At 31.0% G+C, this 15043-nt stretch overlaps 1 protein-coding gene across 1 annotated transcript; it reads left to right on the forward strand.

Annotated features, from left to right (window-relative positions):
• Positions 1-12333: 12333 nt before the first annotated feature.
• Positions 12334-13584, forward strand: LOC105970561 (protein EPIDERMAL PATTERNING FACTOR 1). The gene is made up of 2 exons (XM_012995396.2): positions 12334-12530; positions 13168-13584. Exons 1-2 carry the CDS (start codon positions 12428-12430, stop codon positions 13440-13442), a joined length of 378 nt encoding a protein of 125 aa, XP_012850850.1. The 5' UTR covers positions 12334-12427; the 3' UTR covers positions 13443-13584.
• Positions 13585-15043: the final 1459 nt, after the last annotated feature.

Below are 15043 nucleotides of genomic sequence, written 5' to 3' on the forward strand. Positions count from 1 at the left end.
AACAATATATTAACTTAAGTACTGTATTTAGTGCGTATTGTTTTTTTATAAAAAGAAGAGAGTTATTGGCTAATTTTTTGGTCCATTGGTGCTATTTCAAAAAACAATTAAATTTACGGTTATTATTTTTCACAATATGTTTCGATGTATAATAGTTATTAATAAAATAATGAGTGTGTAATTCTTTTAATATACGTGTGTGCGCGATGTTGGCGTATGTATATATATATATATATATATATATATATATATATATATATATTATATATATATATATATTATATTTTAATTCCAAACAACATCTTAATTAAATAAATAGTGATGAAACTATTTATATTTCATATGCAGATGGATTTCAGTTGATAGTTTACAGATATGCTCAAAGAAATATTAAAATATTATATTTTATTAAGAAATATTGTAAAATAATAAAATATGATAATTGTGTAAAATATATGTTGTTGGAGTGTGATGTTAAAAGTGGTGTAACACTGTTCGCCTCTTAAATTATAGATATAGACAACCGATTTTTAAACAACTGTTGGAGATGGCCTAAGACGTTTATGGGGAAGCGGATACATTTTGAGGGAAAAGTGGCGGAGGCGGTGGAGTTGCCGAATGTGAGGAAAAGAAAATATGGAGAATATGAGGGAAAAGGTGAGTTCAAACCCTTCACGGGGAAGAGTTGTGTTCTCTAATTTTTATGGGCACTTTACAAATAAACTCATCAATAGGTACTTATTCCTAAAGGGGTCCAGACAAAAAACTCTTTTACAAAAAAGTTCACACATTGTCCAGATGTTTGTAAAATTCTAAAATAGCCTCTCACATTTTAATATGCTTCCTTAGTTTAATTTAACCTCAATTTGACCTGAATTTCATAAATTATTCAATTTTGAGTACAATTTCGTATGTCGTTGCCGTTGACCGCCGGTCTCCCGCGTTGACTTTTTTTTTCCTGATTTTTCCGCCGATTTTTGGTGTTGACTTTTTCGAAAAAAAAAAATTCCTCTTCCTGATTTTTTTGTCGCCGGTCTCCCGCTGTACTTTTATTTATTTATTTTCCTTTAACATCTTCATCACCCCCCCCCCCCCCCCCGGTTTAAGTAGCAATATTGTTGTGGTTGACAGTAAAATTAACTATACTACAGTTTAACACAATAATATTGCTATATTAATATCTAACACTGTAATATTAACACAACAAAAGTCATTATTATTGAGCAATAGAGTAATATTAATATGTTGACTGTTCAACAAAGGTAAACATAATAAAAAGCCAAAAGAATTAATATTACTGTGGTTGACAATAATATTACTGTAACAACAGTAATCTTACCGTCAACCACAGTAATATTATTGTGTTTACAGTAATATTACATTTGTAGACAGTAGTATTATTACTTTACTCCGTCAACAACTCAAACAAACCAAAAAACCCAAAAAAAATAATAATATTGATGTGATTGACAATAATATTATTGTGTTTACAGTTATTTTACTGTCAACGAGAGTAATATAATTACATTGACTTGTCAACAAATCAAACAAATTTAAAAAACAAAAGAAAAAAGAAACCCCAAAAAAATAATAATAGTGTCGCTGACTCTAATTGTACTGTCAACGACAGTATAGTTACGTTGATTTACCGTCAGTGAAAGTACAATTACGATCAACGTTTAGCGGCGGGTGTAAAAAATTGATTAAAAAAAATCACTAAAAAAAGTCAATGCTGAACCGGCGGCGGGAAAAGGCAAAAGAAAAAAAAATCGAAAAGTCAACGCCGGTAACCGGCGGCAAAAAGAAATTTAAAAAAAAAAAAATTAAAAATAAAAGTCAAAATTAGATTTTTATTGTCAAAATTGATTAAATTGGGGTTACAATTAAGAATTGGATGTAGATGGTTGGGGGTAATTTTGTCATATACATTAATTTTTCCTTTATTTATAATATATTAAAGGGATAGGCTTATTGGTGAAACAAATATAGTCTCTAAACCTACAATAATAAAGATTGTTGGTCAGGGACTTATGCAGAAAAACCCCGATTTTTATTCGTCCAACTATTCTTCATCTGACCGCAATGTGATGAAGAACAAGGAATATTTCTACTAGTTTGGGCGGTTTTAATTTACGTTGAATTTCGACGTCTCAGAGTCGTTTAGGCCATCAAAATTTAATAATTAATTCCACTTAGAAAATCGGATTTTTAATTCCGTATTTTGTTATTTTTTCCGAGATTTTCCTAGTTTAACTAGAAAAATTTAGCATTATTGTTTCCACCTTGAATTTCGAGACTTTAACAAAATTCATAGGGTTTTCTCAAATTTTTGGTGAATTCAAGAATGAAAAATAACAAATGACATAAAATTAGAACCCATAGAGAAACAAACCATGAATTGCATTAATGAAATCAGAGAGGAAAAACCTAACAAAATTTCAGAGTAGACAACAATTTCAATATTACACATTACACAAGATATGGAGATTTCTACTTTAGCAAAAAAAAAAAAAAATAATAAATAAACCAATTTATGCGTTACCCTCGAGTGATTAATAAAACCAATACAATCAAAGATCAGCGCCTTTTCGATAGAAATTACAAGAAATAATATTGGCCAACCGAATTAATAATCCCTTGACAAGAATAACCTAATATTAATGTTTCTTGGTTACACAATGCTCCATCCATAGTCATTAAGGAAAAAAACAAAATCATGAATAAAACTTAACTAGTGGTGCAGGAGTAGAAGCCCGAATGGCCGACCGTGAACTACACGATCTCAAAGCACCGCCGCGCATGAACGACAAAACAGACAACACCGCCGATTTGACCTTGACCACCATTTTCTTCAGTTTACGACTTCTCGTCAATTTGTCGCCGGATCTAATCGACGACCCCAACTTATACGTCTTGAGAAAGATCTGACGCTTTCTAGCCCTATCGCGCCTATAGCTCAAAGAAGTCGTCATCATCATCATATTTTGGTTGTTCCGACTTGTCGAGAATATTCTCCACCCGTGGATTTGGATATGACGTTCTCTTCTTCTTTCTTCTGCCTCGTAGCTATTATCTTTGTCGATCAAACGGACAGTAGAATTTCTTGTAAATGTGTTCATGGCTAGATCGAACAATTTATGAATAAAGTCTTTTAAGATTAGTGTGAAGAAGAAAGAAGGAGAATGTTTGGTTGTATATATATATAATGTTGAATGTGTTTTCTATGATGGCGGGCGGGAGGTAGCTTACATTTCAACTGTAATAGTTAATGTTGTCAACAACTCCAAATTCTAAGTAAGGAGATATTTTATTTCATATATGTACGGTACGTAGATGCCAATTATTGAGCATGACTCACAAATGCTTTTTTTATTTGAAAATTTTATAATATTCCGTCATACAAAAATTGTAATACCTTGTTTGTTATTTTTTGACTATACTATATGCATACAAGTGAAAGAACAAACGATTCTTTAAAATCTCTTATTTTTTGAGGATTTCATTGAATGATTTAATTAATTATATATACATATGAACAATAGTAAGATTTAAATATATGTTATATATACATACGGCCCAAGTGAAGAGGGTGCATAGCTATGCATATAACTATAAATTGTTAACAAGAGTTTATAAAATATTTAAGAGTTTATAAGTTGTTTCAAAATGTTGGGAAGTTTTTTAAACCAAAAAAAGGATCTTATAAATTCAAAAAAAAAAAAAATAGGTTGTAGAGCAAATAAGGTTTATTTTTTTAAATGTACCACTACCCTTTTTTTTTTTTTTAAGATCTTATAATGAATAAAAATAGTTTATAAAATCATTAATTATCCAACCAATTTAAAATTTAGGGGTCATTACAAATAAGACCATCAATGGGTACTTATTCATAAAGAGATCTAGAGAAAAAATTCATTTACCAATAAGTCCACATATGATCTAGATTTTTGTAAAAGACTAAAATAACCCCTCATACTTTAATATGCTCCAATTTCATCATTCACTTCATTTAACTTCAATTTGACCCGAAATTTCACAAATTATTCAATTTAAACCCAAAACTTTTTTTTTTTCAAAAAAAAAAATTCAATTTTTTTTTCTTCCAGATTTTTTTTCTTTTCTTTCTTTGTGTAACTTTTTTTCGTTATTAACTATATTACTGTTAAACACAGTAAAATTAATTAACTAAACTACATTTTAACACATTAATATTGCTATATTAATCTCTAACACAATAATATTAACACAACAAAACTCATTATTATTGTGTAATAGAGTAATATTACTATGTTGACCGTTCAACAAATGTAAACATAATAAAAAGCCAAAAGAATTAATATTACTGTGAGTGACAGTAATATTACTATAACAACAGTAATATTACAGTCAACTACAGTAATATTACAATAATAGACAGTAATAATATTACGTACTCCGTGAATAACTCAAACAAACAAAAAAATCCAAACAAAATAATAATATTGATGTGGTTGACAGCAATATTACTATAACAACAGTAATATTATTGTGTTTACAGTAATATTTCAATAATAGAAGTAATATTATTACGTAACTCCGTGAATAATATAAACAAAACAAAAAACCCAAAAAAATATTAATATTGATGTTGTAGATAGTAATATTATTGTGTTTACAGTTATTTTACTGTCAACGACAGTAATATAATTACGTTGACTTGTCAACAAATAAAAAAAAATAACAAAGAATAAAAAATAATCATATTAAGTTAATTTACTGTCAACGGCAGAACAATTACATAAAAGTATTGTCAACGGCAGTACAATTACGTTAATTCAATGTCCTTGACAGTATAATTACGTTAAGTTACTGTCAGTGACAGCACAATTACAGTCAACGTTTAGCCGCAGACGTAAAAAAAAAAAAAAAAAACAAACAAAAACAAAAAAACTTAAAAAAACACTAAGAAAAGTAAACTCCGGAAACTGCCGAAAAAATCCAGAAGAAAAGAAAAGAAAAAAAGAATTTTTTTTTGAAAAGTCAACGCCGGAATCCGGCGGGAAAGAAAAAATTTGAGAAGAAAAAAATTTGAAAAAAAAAATTGGGTCAAAATTGAATAATTTGTGAAATTTGGGATCAAATTGAGGTTAAATTAAGTTAAAAAATAAAATTAGAGCCTATTAAAGTATGCTCCGATTTTGAAAAGTCAATGCCGGAGACCGGCGCTGACCGCCGGTCAATGCCGGAATCGGGCGGCAAAAAAAAATTGAAAAAGAAAAGTCTAAATTAAATTTTTGTGGTCAAAATTGAATTTTTATAGACGAAATTGATTAAATTATGGTTACAATTATGAATTGGATATAAAATGTTGAGGTAATATTGGGATATACATGAATGTTTCGTTTATTTACAATAAATATTAAAGGGATGGGCTTATTGGTGAAAGAGATATAACCCCTAAACTTAGAATAATAAAAATGCTTGGTTGGGAACTTATGCATAAAAATCCCTAAAATTTAATTCAAAAAATAAGACGTGACAACTTATTCGGTGGCCCCACATTAAGTCAAACCTCAATAGTAAATAGTTTTGGATTTCCTAAAAATTTTGAGATCAATTTTGAAGTATGACTTCATTTGGGTTTCAGAAGATTTTTATGAGTTCAGATTCACTGTACCAAACACATGACAAAACTCACGAAATTCATGCCACGTGGCTCTATGTGATCCACTACAATCACAAATGTATAATGAATGAGGACATTCAAATGATGGATTTCCATTGGTTGCAGCTTTGGTGTTGGTGGGGCCGGGTGAGTAGCATTGTATAATTCATTCTTCAGCTTGCGTAATTAGGCAATTATTCAATTTGGTCTTACGCAGCAAAATTCTGACTGTGGACCAACAATGTTAATTATCAATTGTGTTGTTTTATTTGTCAACCTGAATTGGAATAAGTATAACATTTGTACACGTGATTTATTTAGACATTATAATTTAGAAGAGTGTGGTTGTTTAGGTTGAATTTACAAATAAAATATAGACATCTAGAATGATTTATTTTTATTTTAAAAGAAACATGCTAATAACCCATAGTTTCCATATTATCCGATTACTCAACTACTCCATTAGAAAATGGTGTATGATGTAAAATCACCATGTATATCTCTAGTAATCAGGGTTGGACCGCGAGACATTTTTGTTAAACATATGATAAATTAGGAAAAATATAAAACTAAAATAAGTAAGAAATGTAGCTTAATATTTTTGACACTAGCATGAATATTCAAATTGATGTGTTCAAAAAAGATGCAGTCATTTAAGTTGTCTTCTACAATCCTTCAATAAGTAAAATCATCTATTATTGAGCGGTAAAGTTTACTTTGCACTCCTAAATTAAAAGGTACGTGGTATTTACACTCCTTAATTACGAAACGTAATAAAATCACCATACAATTTGCAATGTGTGTGTATTTGTTGACGTGCCAAATTAACTTTCTATTGTTTTTTAATAGTTGTTGTACTTCTTGTGGCCAATTGTATCCGTTAATTGTATGTCTATGAGTTATATGTGGCTTGTGTTTGCCTAAATTTTTATTTTATTTTGTTGTAATTGCCTAATAAATTAATAACTATTTTTTTTTCTTACCTCAAAACATACTCTTTTATTATTTATCGTTTTCTATTTAAAATTCATTTTTTCTGCAAATAAACTACTTGTGATTATTTTTTTTTACTTTACGGAGCATTGCCAGATATTCTTCTGCTCAATATCTATGTATAAACTATACCATTATGCCCTGATTGGGGAAATTATTCAAGATTAACTAAATAGTAAAATTTAGTTTGATGTTTGGTTAGTCCTATTATTTTTTGGGTCGACCCCATAAAATAATTTTATTATGATTTATCTTGGTTAATTGTGATATAACTTGCTCCAAAAAGGCGAAATCCCGAACCCCCAGGGCCCCCATCCGTTGACCCCGCAAGTATTTGATGGAGGAAAGTAACATGGTGGCTCAATGGCCCGTTAGGGTAGCGAACTCGGACCTGGTGCCCACAATGAACCAACCCTCATTGGAGTTGAAATTCTCACACTGCGGCTGCCAGGATTCGATCATAGGTCATTGCTCCAACTTGTCACCCCTGAACCAGTTGAGCTATACTCATGCGGGCCAAGATTGTGTTTCTAATTGTAAGATAACTAGTTGGACCTTGAGAGGTCCAATAAAAATTATTGTGCTATGATTAGATACGTTAATGACAAAATTGTCCTTCTAGTTTTCATACATTTATCACAGTGACATATTCAATTATTTTTTTAAAAATAATTAGTACAAAAAAAATTTGAAATACAACTTTTTTTCCGAAAAAATATAAAAGAATATTTATTTTCGAAAAATAAAATAAATATCGGAAAAACTGACGAAAAGAAACTGAAAAATAATTTAAAAAAAATCGAAATATAATATTTTTTCCAAAAAAATAAAGTTATATTGTTTTTTTCGAATTTTGTTTTTCAAAAAGGAAAATATCCAAAAAACTGAAGAAAAAATTTAATAAAAAATTAGAAAAAAATAAAAATTAACAAAATATAAATATTAAAAAAAGAAAAAAAACTATGTACAATTAGAAATGATAATTCGGTCATTTTTAAGTAATTCGGTTGATATTAAGAAAACCAATTGAGGAAATTGAGTCCACAATCTTTCATTAATTTTAAAAAAGAAACCCATCTTCCATAATTAACCACTTAATTATTAATTTATTAATTGAGTCCACAATCTTTCATTAATTTATTAATTGACATTTTATCATTGATGTTATGTACGTTGGTTTCATTTTAAGATTTTACGCTTGGTCATTCAATAATAGTTTCGCGTAAAACTTATAAATTATTAAAAAAAATTATGTTTAATTATGACGGGTTTCGACCCGTAAAGACTGGGTCCTACTATAAACCCGTCATGGACCCGTCTATCCTAAACCCGTTGAAAATATAATCGCTAGAACCCGCGGGTTTATGACCCGCGCACACCCCCAATGGGTTTTCCCATTCCGTCATAAAAGAAACCCGCAGGGCTAAAAGTGGGTGGTTGAGGATCCTAGACGATGCTCCAAGCGAACAGACCAGCTTCCACGGCTCCCTCGCATCTGCGCATTATGAGTTGTCGGACATCCCTAGCCGTCACTGCTTGGTCCCCTTCCTTATCGAACAAACCGGGACCGTCATACCACTCCCATGTCGTTCAATGTGAACTTGTTCATCTCGAGGAAGCTTTCTCCTCTCTTGCAATCGCATAAGTTTGCGCTTCATATCTTTAATTCGCAACGCTTCTTTAATTATTTCGCTCTTGTTCCAATATTCGGGTACTTTCTTTTTTGTGCCGCGATCTAATCGCCACGTATGCCTCCTCTATCTGCGAGGCATAATTTCCCTCATGCTCTTTGTTAAGTGTATATTTTTACATTTTATCGTACCTTTTTATTTGAGCTTTTGATGTGTTTTAACGATAATTGGTGCTTAAAAAGTTGATTTATTGTATTTTAGGTACAAACTGAAGAATTGGAAAAGTATGGGGTAAAAACTGCAATTTTGGAGAAAATATGGGCCAAAAGTGAAAAAGTCAAAAATCTGAAGATTTAAAGCCCAGACGGCCGTCCGAGTTTTAGTTCAAAATGTGGGACGACCGTCCGAGATCACGAGGAGGCGCAATAAAAGGATTTTAATTGCACAAGGAAACTACCTTCTTCCCCAAGTTTTCCACCCTATATAAGACCAAGTCAAGCACACAATTGGGGATCCATCTTTTACGCAATTTCAAGTTCTCCACCCTATGTGGGATATATGAACCATTTTTCTATGATTTTATGCAAGTTTTAATTCCGGATTATTTCTTATACTTGTTTTATTAAGTTCATGAAACTGGCCACTTTATGTACTTTGTTATTGTTAATCGCATGAATCGGAAGATCGGGTTAATAATTAGAACTGTGGTAGAAGAGCATTTGTGGTATTAACATAGGAATATAGTTAATCTCTTAGGTAGTCATTATTGAGATTTGTGTTTAATGTTGTGTTCTAGAATTAATTGCGTAGGAATACAGTAATTGAATCTAGAGTATTAGAATCGTAATACACGCGGAAGCGGGTTATGATTAATTTAGTATCTCAGGTTAATAATCCGGGTTAATTGCTTGGATAATTGAAGGAATTGGGGGAGTAATAATCACATAGGGGAGAATAAAATCATAGGCTTGTTTACTCTGATAAATCTCCGTGTTTAATTTGTTTTCTTTGTCTTTTTAATTTAGTTTAATTTAGTTAATCTTTTCCAAATTCGATTGTTATGATTAAATAATTAAATATTTTCTGTGGGATCGATATCCGTACGATACGTGCACCTTGGGTTCCTCTTGTATTGTTCGGCTTTGCGGGCTTCGGCTAACTCTTCTTCGAGTTTCCTAGATTCCTCATTCTGTATGGCTGTTTTTCTCTATTCTACGCCAAAAGTGATATGTTGATCGCTTCGATCCAAAATTATTCCCCGGGTCACTCCCTCATTAGATCCAATGGGAGCGACTTCCTTCTCACTCTTCTTAGCCTGATTTTGAATTTCCTCCGGAGTTCTTGGAGTATCTTTTAGTGGTATTTCCTCACCAGCCATGCCCACTATCTCCTTCGGATCTTTTGTTGGCGGTGTTTTCACACCTAACTCCAGTTCCAACCTTTTTCGTGATCTCCTCCTTCGTTATTTCGTTCTCAACGTCTTATCTAAAGCTTCTTGAATTCCTACAGACGACGCCACTTGATGATTCTTGAAATTCACACTCTCAAGATCTTCTTCTAAACCATATTCATTAGATCCGGAATAATCAAGACACGTCGGATTTAAGGCCAACGGCACTGAATAAATTAACGGAATATAGAAAAATAGAGAGAGTTTAGAGGAAGACAAAACTGTTCTTGATGGTCAAAAAAACATAACCCTAACTCGTGTTTTTACATAGACATTTATAATATTATTCATATTTTATAACATTAATTTTTTTAAATCTTAGGTATTAAGATTTATAATCCAAATTGGAGAAAAAAAATAAAAAATTAAATAACTACAGAAGTACCATTAGGGTAGGATTCTTCACGGTTTAGCTTCAATTTTGATAATTGTTAAAAATTATAGTTACAAATTAGTAGAGAAAAAATATCAAGAATAAATACTTACAGAAATATCATTAGGGTTTTTATATTGATTCACCTCTTTGGGCCTTTCTTCGGGTCATAAAACCAAGACTTTCCTCAGGCCCATCTTCGGTAATTGAGTTTTCATCAATTTGATTAATTTCAGATTTATGGTGGATTGAGGGGAGTTTTGTCGTTAGCAAATTATAACTTATTTCGAGGTAAACAATTTGTTGTATTTTTTAAATATATTTGGATGCAAGGCTGATTTTTTCTAATTTGTACTGAATTGTTCTTTTGTTGTTTGATTGTTATAATTAGCTTAAAGTTTAACTTGTGGTGGATTTTTATTTCTAGCAAATCATAGTCATTTGGAGGTAAATTATTTGTTATATTGCTCAAATATATTTGGAATTGGGGCTGAAATATAATTTATTTTTAAATATGTGCTGAAATTTAAATGTTTTTGTTGTTTGATTGTCACAGTTAGCTAGGTGGAAGTTTAACTTGTGGTAGATGGAGAAGTGATTGGGAATGCTAGTAGCAAAGCATCAATTATTTTAAAGGTAAATTAAATGGTAAATTCGAACTTGAATGCTAAATGTGTTAAATTATGTAAATTGTTTGTTATGCAATTATTAGTTTTTCTATTTAGGTCATAACATTTTTTTATGAAAGTATAGAATATTGACTTAGGTCATAACTTTTTTTTAAAATAGATGTGGCACCGGTGGTTACCGTCATCATCGGGATGTTATTGTTGTATTTATTTATGGTGTTGTTTCATTATTTAAACTTTGTAATATTTAGGTAAATGTGTGATATCCCCCTATTTCTGAAAATATATATAAGGATGTCCTATGAAATTTTCTGCCCTAGTCAAAAACTCAAATTCTGATTTTAATTTGGTAGACTCTTTGGGCAGCTTGAAATACATGTTTTACCATTTTAGTTTCAATTCAATACATACCCAAAAAACCACGACCTAACCAGGTCGCGTTTCTCTTTTATCTCGTTATCTTCCATCTCTCTATACCCACCGCCACTCCGCCGCCCTTTGCCTTGCACCGCTTTCCGTATGTCTTTATATTTTTCAAAATTATTATATTATATTTGTGAATAAATTAATTAACGATATTGAATAATTAATGAATATTAGAACTAATAATTTATATAATAATTATTATCAGTTAACACTGTTATTTTATATGATATATCATTATTCGTAGCTATTATATTAAGCATTTGCTATGTCTGTTGGTTAGTACTCTTATACGCATGCAAGAGACCCAAGTTCGACCCTTAAACAAAACATTTATGGTAAAATTTCAGCATTTGAATTCGGGTGGACCCAACAGGTCCTCAGATTGCCGGGTGCACCCATCGGGTCTTGGGGCTGGATATGGGGGATCTAAAACAGTCCGTGGTGGATTCGATTCCATTACATGAAATATTTGTGCAATTTGTTGTAAATAATGTCATGTGGTTTCAGGTTTTTGGGGTTTCGTAATTTTTTTTTTTAATATTTAATTGCATTTCATATATCACAATTTTGAATTAAAAAGTAAAATGACGTTGTTTTTTTCTATTTCATTTGATTTCGATTTGTTACAGTGAGATAGTTGAGACTGATCCCGGTGCATCGCATAGGTGAAGCACTAGTTCAATATCAAATTCTGGTGTGTGTATTGTTGCCAATCGTTACAAACAAATAATAATAAAAAATAAATATAAATCCCTAAAGTTTGTGAGCCCTACAAGATAGCTACATGAACACATTAATGACATTCACATTAGATTGGGCAGAGGAATTTACTACCCCATAATAATTAATTTATATGTAACAAAATAAAAATAAAAAAATAAAAGAAGAAAATTAAATTCATCAATTAACTGCAGCATGTATAAATAAATTGCATTAAATGAAGAGATCGAACTCGCACAATTGAATTGAATTACAGTCACGTAAAAGAAGCAAGCAATAGTTATACTCAGTAAATTCTTTCATTATCAAAATTCCTTCACAAAGTGTGAGCTCAAAAGCAACGCATGTGACTTAGCCATTTCTTTTCATGTGAACTCTTTCACATCTCATACCATATTGCCTGTGATTTGCTTCAATTCTCTCTTTTTTCTTCTACCCCTTTATATATACTTTACTATCTCTCTCCCCATATATATTTCCTCCAACGAGGTTTTCTCGACTACTTAAAGATTCATTCTCGTACAAAAAGAAAGAAAGAAAGAAAGAAATCTAAGAAGAGAGATGATGAAGGGTCTTGCTTGCAGATCAAGATTTGTGGTCGTCGTTTTTCTGATCTTACTTCCGATGCTCATGCATGCAAGGAACCTCGGCAGTTTACATCCACGTACGTTTTTTTTTGTTTTGTTTATTTGTTAACTTCATTTTTTTTTTTTGTGACATAGATGTATTAGATATAAGGTTGGATTCCTTCATTTTGCCATATTCATGTTAATGATCAGTTGAAAATTGATTAAAATACCAATCAAATAAATATATATGTCACACTAATAATCCCCCTTAATTAAAAGGGCATTTTATAAATTAGCTTAATGCCTAGTACCCATTATTCGTGTTATCACGGGCATTTGTGTTATTTCAACCAAAAGATCATAAAAGAGTAGCAAAATCGAGAGTATTACGCAATGAGCTCCAAGGGTTACGTTTATGTATTTAACTTTTGGCTAATGAAATAACACTAGGAGTTCGTTTTTTTTTAAATTAGACGGCCGGTAATTACAAGGGTCGTGAGTGCAAAACCACAGTCAAACAAACAATTATCTTTTGGCTATACATTTTAGGAATGCATGATTACAACCTTAGTAATCAGTAATAAATAGTAATTTGTTTGTTAATATAGTCAGTTCTTAATACAATAGTACTCTATATTATTAGATTTCTTGATGAAATGGTAGCACTATTTAAAATTGTTGAATAATTTTAGTTTTTTTTTTTTTTTTTTTTTTTTTTTTTTGTTTTGGCAGGTCATGGCCATTACCACCAACCAAAGTATACGAGAAAGGATTCTACGGTAAAACCCGGATTCTATCGGGTCGGTACGAAGCCATTGTTGCACAAACGGGTCGAACCGATGCTGGTAGCAGGGTCAAGCTTACCGGATTGTACACACGCATGTGGATCTTGTACACCATGCAGATTGGTGATGGTTAGCTTTGTTTGCTCATCAATTGAAGAGGCTGAGACTTGCCCTATGGCTTACAAATGCATGTGCAAAAACAAGTCTTATCCAGTTCCATGATTCCTTAATTAGCTTTCGATTTATCGACTTCAATTTAATTTTACACTACCTAGATAATGTTACATTTATTTTATCTTCTCTGTCACGTATATAAATCCACCTTTTGAAATTTCTGGTTGGATTGAATTTTCTGCTTTAGTTAGTTGGTTAGCCATTGCTTCTTTTCATTGATAATGGAGCAAACTAAAGAGCTTCTAGCTAGATCAAGCATTTTTTTACCATAGGTCTTTTAACAAAGAAATGTTTTATTTGTTTCAATTTGATTTTTCCTTACTAATACTGTTATTTTAAGCAACATGTGTTTAGTTTTTAAATTATTTTTAGGTGAAAGTATAATTTTCATTATAATATTACATATATCAATAAAAATTAAACTTATACTTCATGTGAGAGATTTGAACTGCATATCTCATTATCATAATTTTTACTAATGCAATATTTTTTTCAATGTATTTATCTCTCAAATATTCATGCATAAAACCCTCATGTGTTATGAAAAACTTGCACCAGACCTTGCTTTATTAGTTTTGTTGTGTAGAATTCTCTGTAATTTATTGCATGAAATCTCCTCTTCTGTTAACAATATAACTAACACCGTTTAATGAGGGAATTTCATGCAATGTTTTAGCAACACAAGGGGATTTGATGCATGTTTTCTTCAATATAAGGGGAATTATAAAAAAAAAATTTATTTATTTAAAGTTAAATCATTTTTTCAAATTAAGTCAAACCCATATTCAATTGTAATATGAAAAAGGGTTCATTTTGCACACACCCCTGAATACCAAACAGACTAGGAATAAACTCAAGCCAAAATCATCATTTGACATATCCCTAGAGCGGCGAAAGTACTATACTATCCTTATATGCAATTTTTGACCAAACTGCATTCAGCATTTCTGGTCATGCATTTAACATTTTCGTTGATTTATTTATTTATTAGTATTTTTTTTAATAAACATGTTTGTTTAATTTATACATTTTTTTAATGTTTAATTTTTTTAATTTTTTTTAAATTTTGTTTTAAATCAATATGCGTATGTACTGAAAATGACTAACTGTAGTAAACTATAGTAATTCGTAGTTATGCTATTTTTTTTACCCCATATTTTTAGTCGATCAATTATATACACACACGAATACTGGCTTATACAAAAGAAATTCATAAACCCCAACAACAAAAATTTACAAATTTCAATATTTTTATTAAAAATCACCTCACAACCAATAAAATACAAATCGAAAATATACAAATATACGCATATGTAACTACATGTTACTATATGTAACTAGTAATGTATAGTAATGTATGGGCCATTTTTTTTTTACAATATTTCGGTTTTTTTTTTGAGAATTGGGGTGATTTTGTAATTAATTACAAAAATACAATAAAGCGTCGTTTAAAACGACGCGCTTTACCGGCCGTTGGATTGAGCTGCGATTGACGGCCAGATCTCCTATCTTGTCCTCCTAATCGGACGTCCAGGGATAGATCAGAAGATCTGACGGTCGCTAAAACGCGTCATTTAAAATGACGCGCTTTGACATGTCAGATGGTCAAACGCGTCATTTAAAACTGCGCGTTTTAGCGGCCGTCCGAT

Source organism: Erythranthe guttata, chromosome 8, assembly GCF_056151865.1.
Source record: "Erythranthe guttata isolate IM_541 chromosome 8, IM_541, whole genome shotgun sequence".
NCBI lineage: Eukaryota > Viridiplantae > Streptophyta > Magnoliopsida > Lamiales > Phrymaceae > Erythranthe > Erythranthe guttata.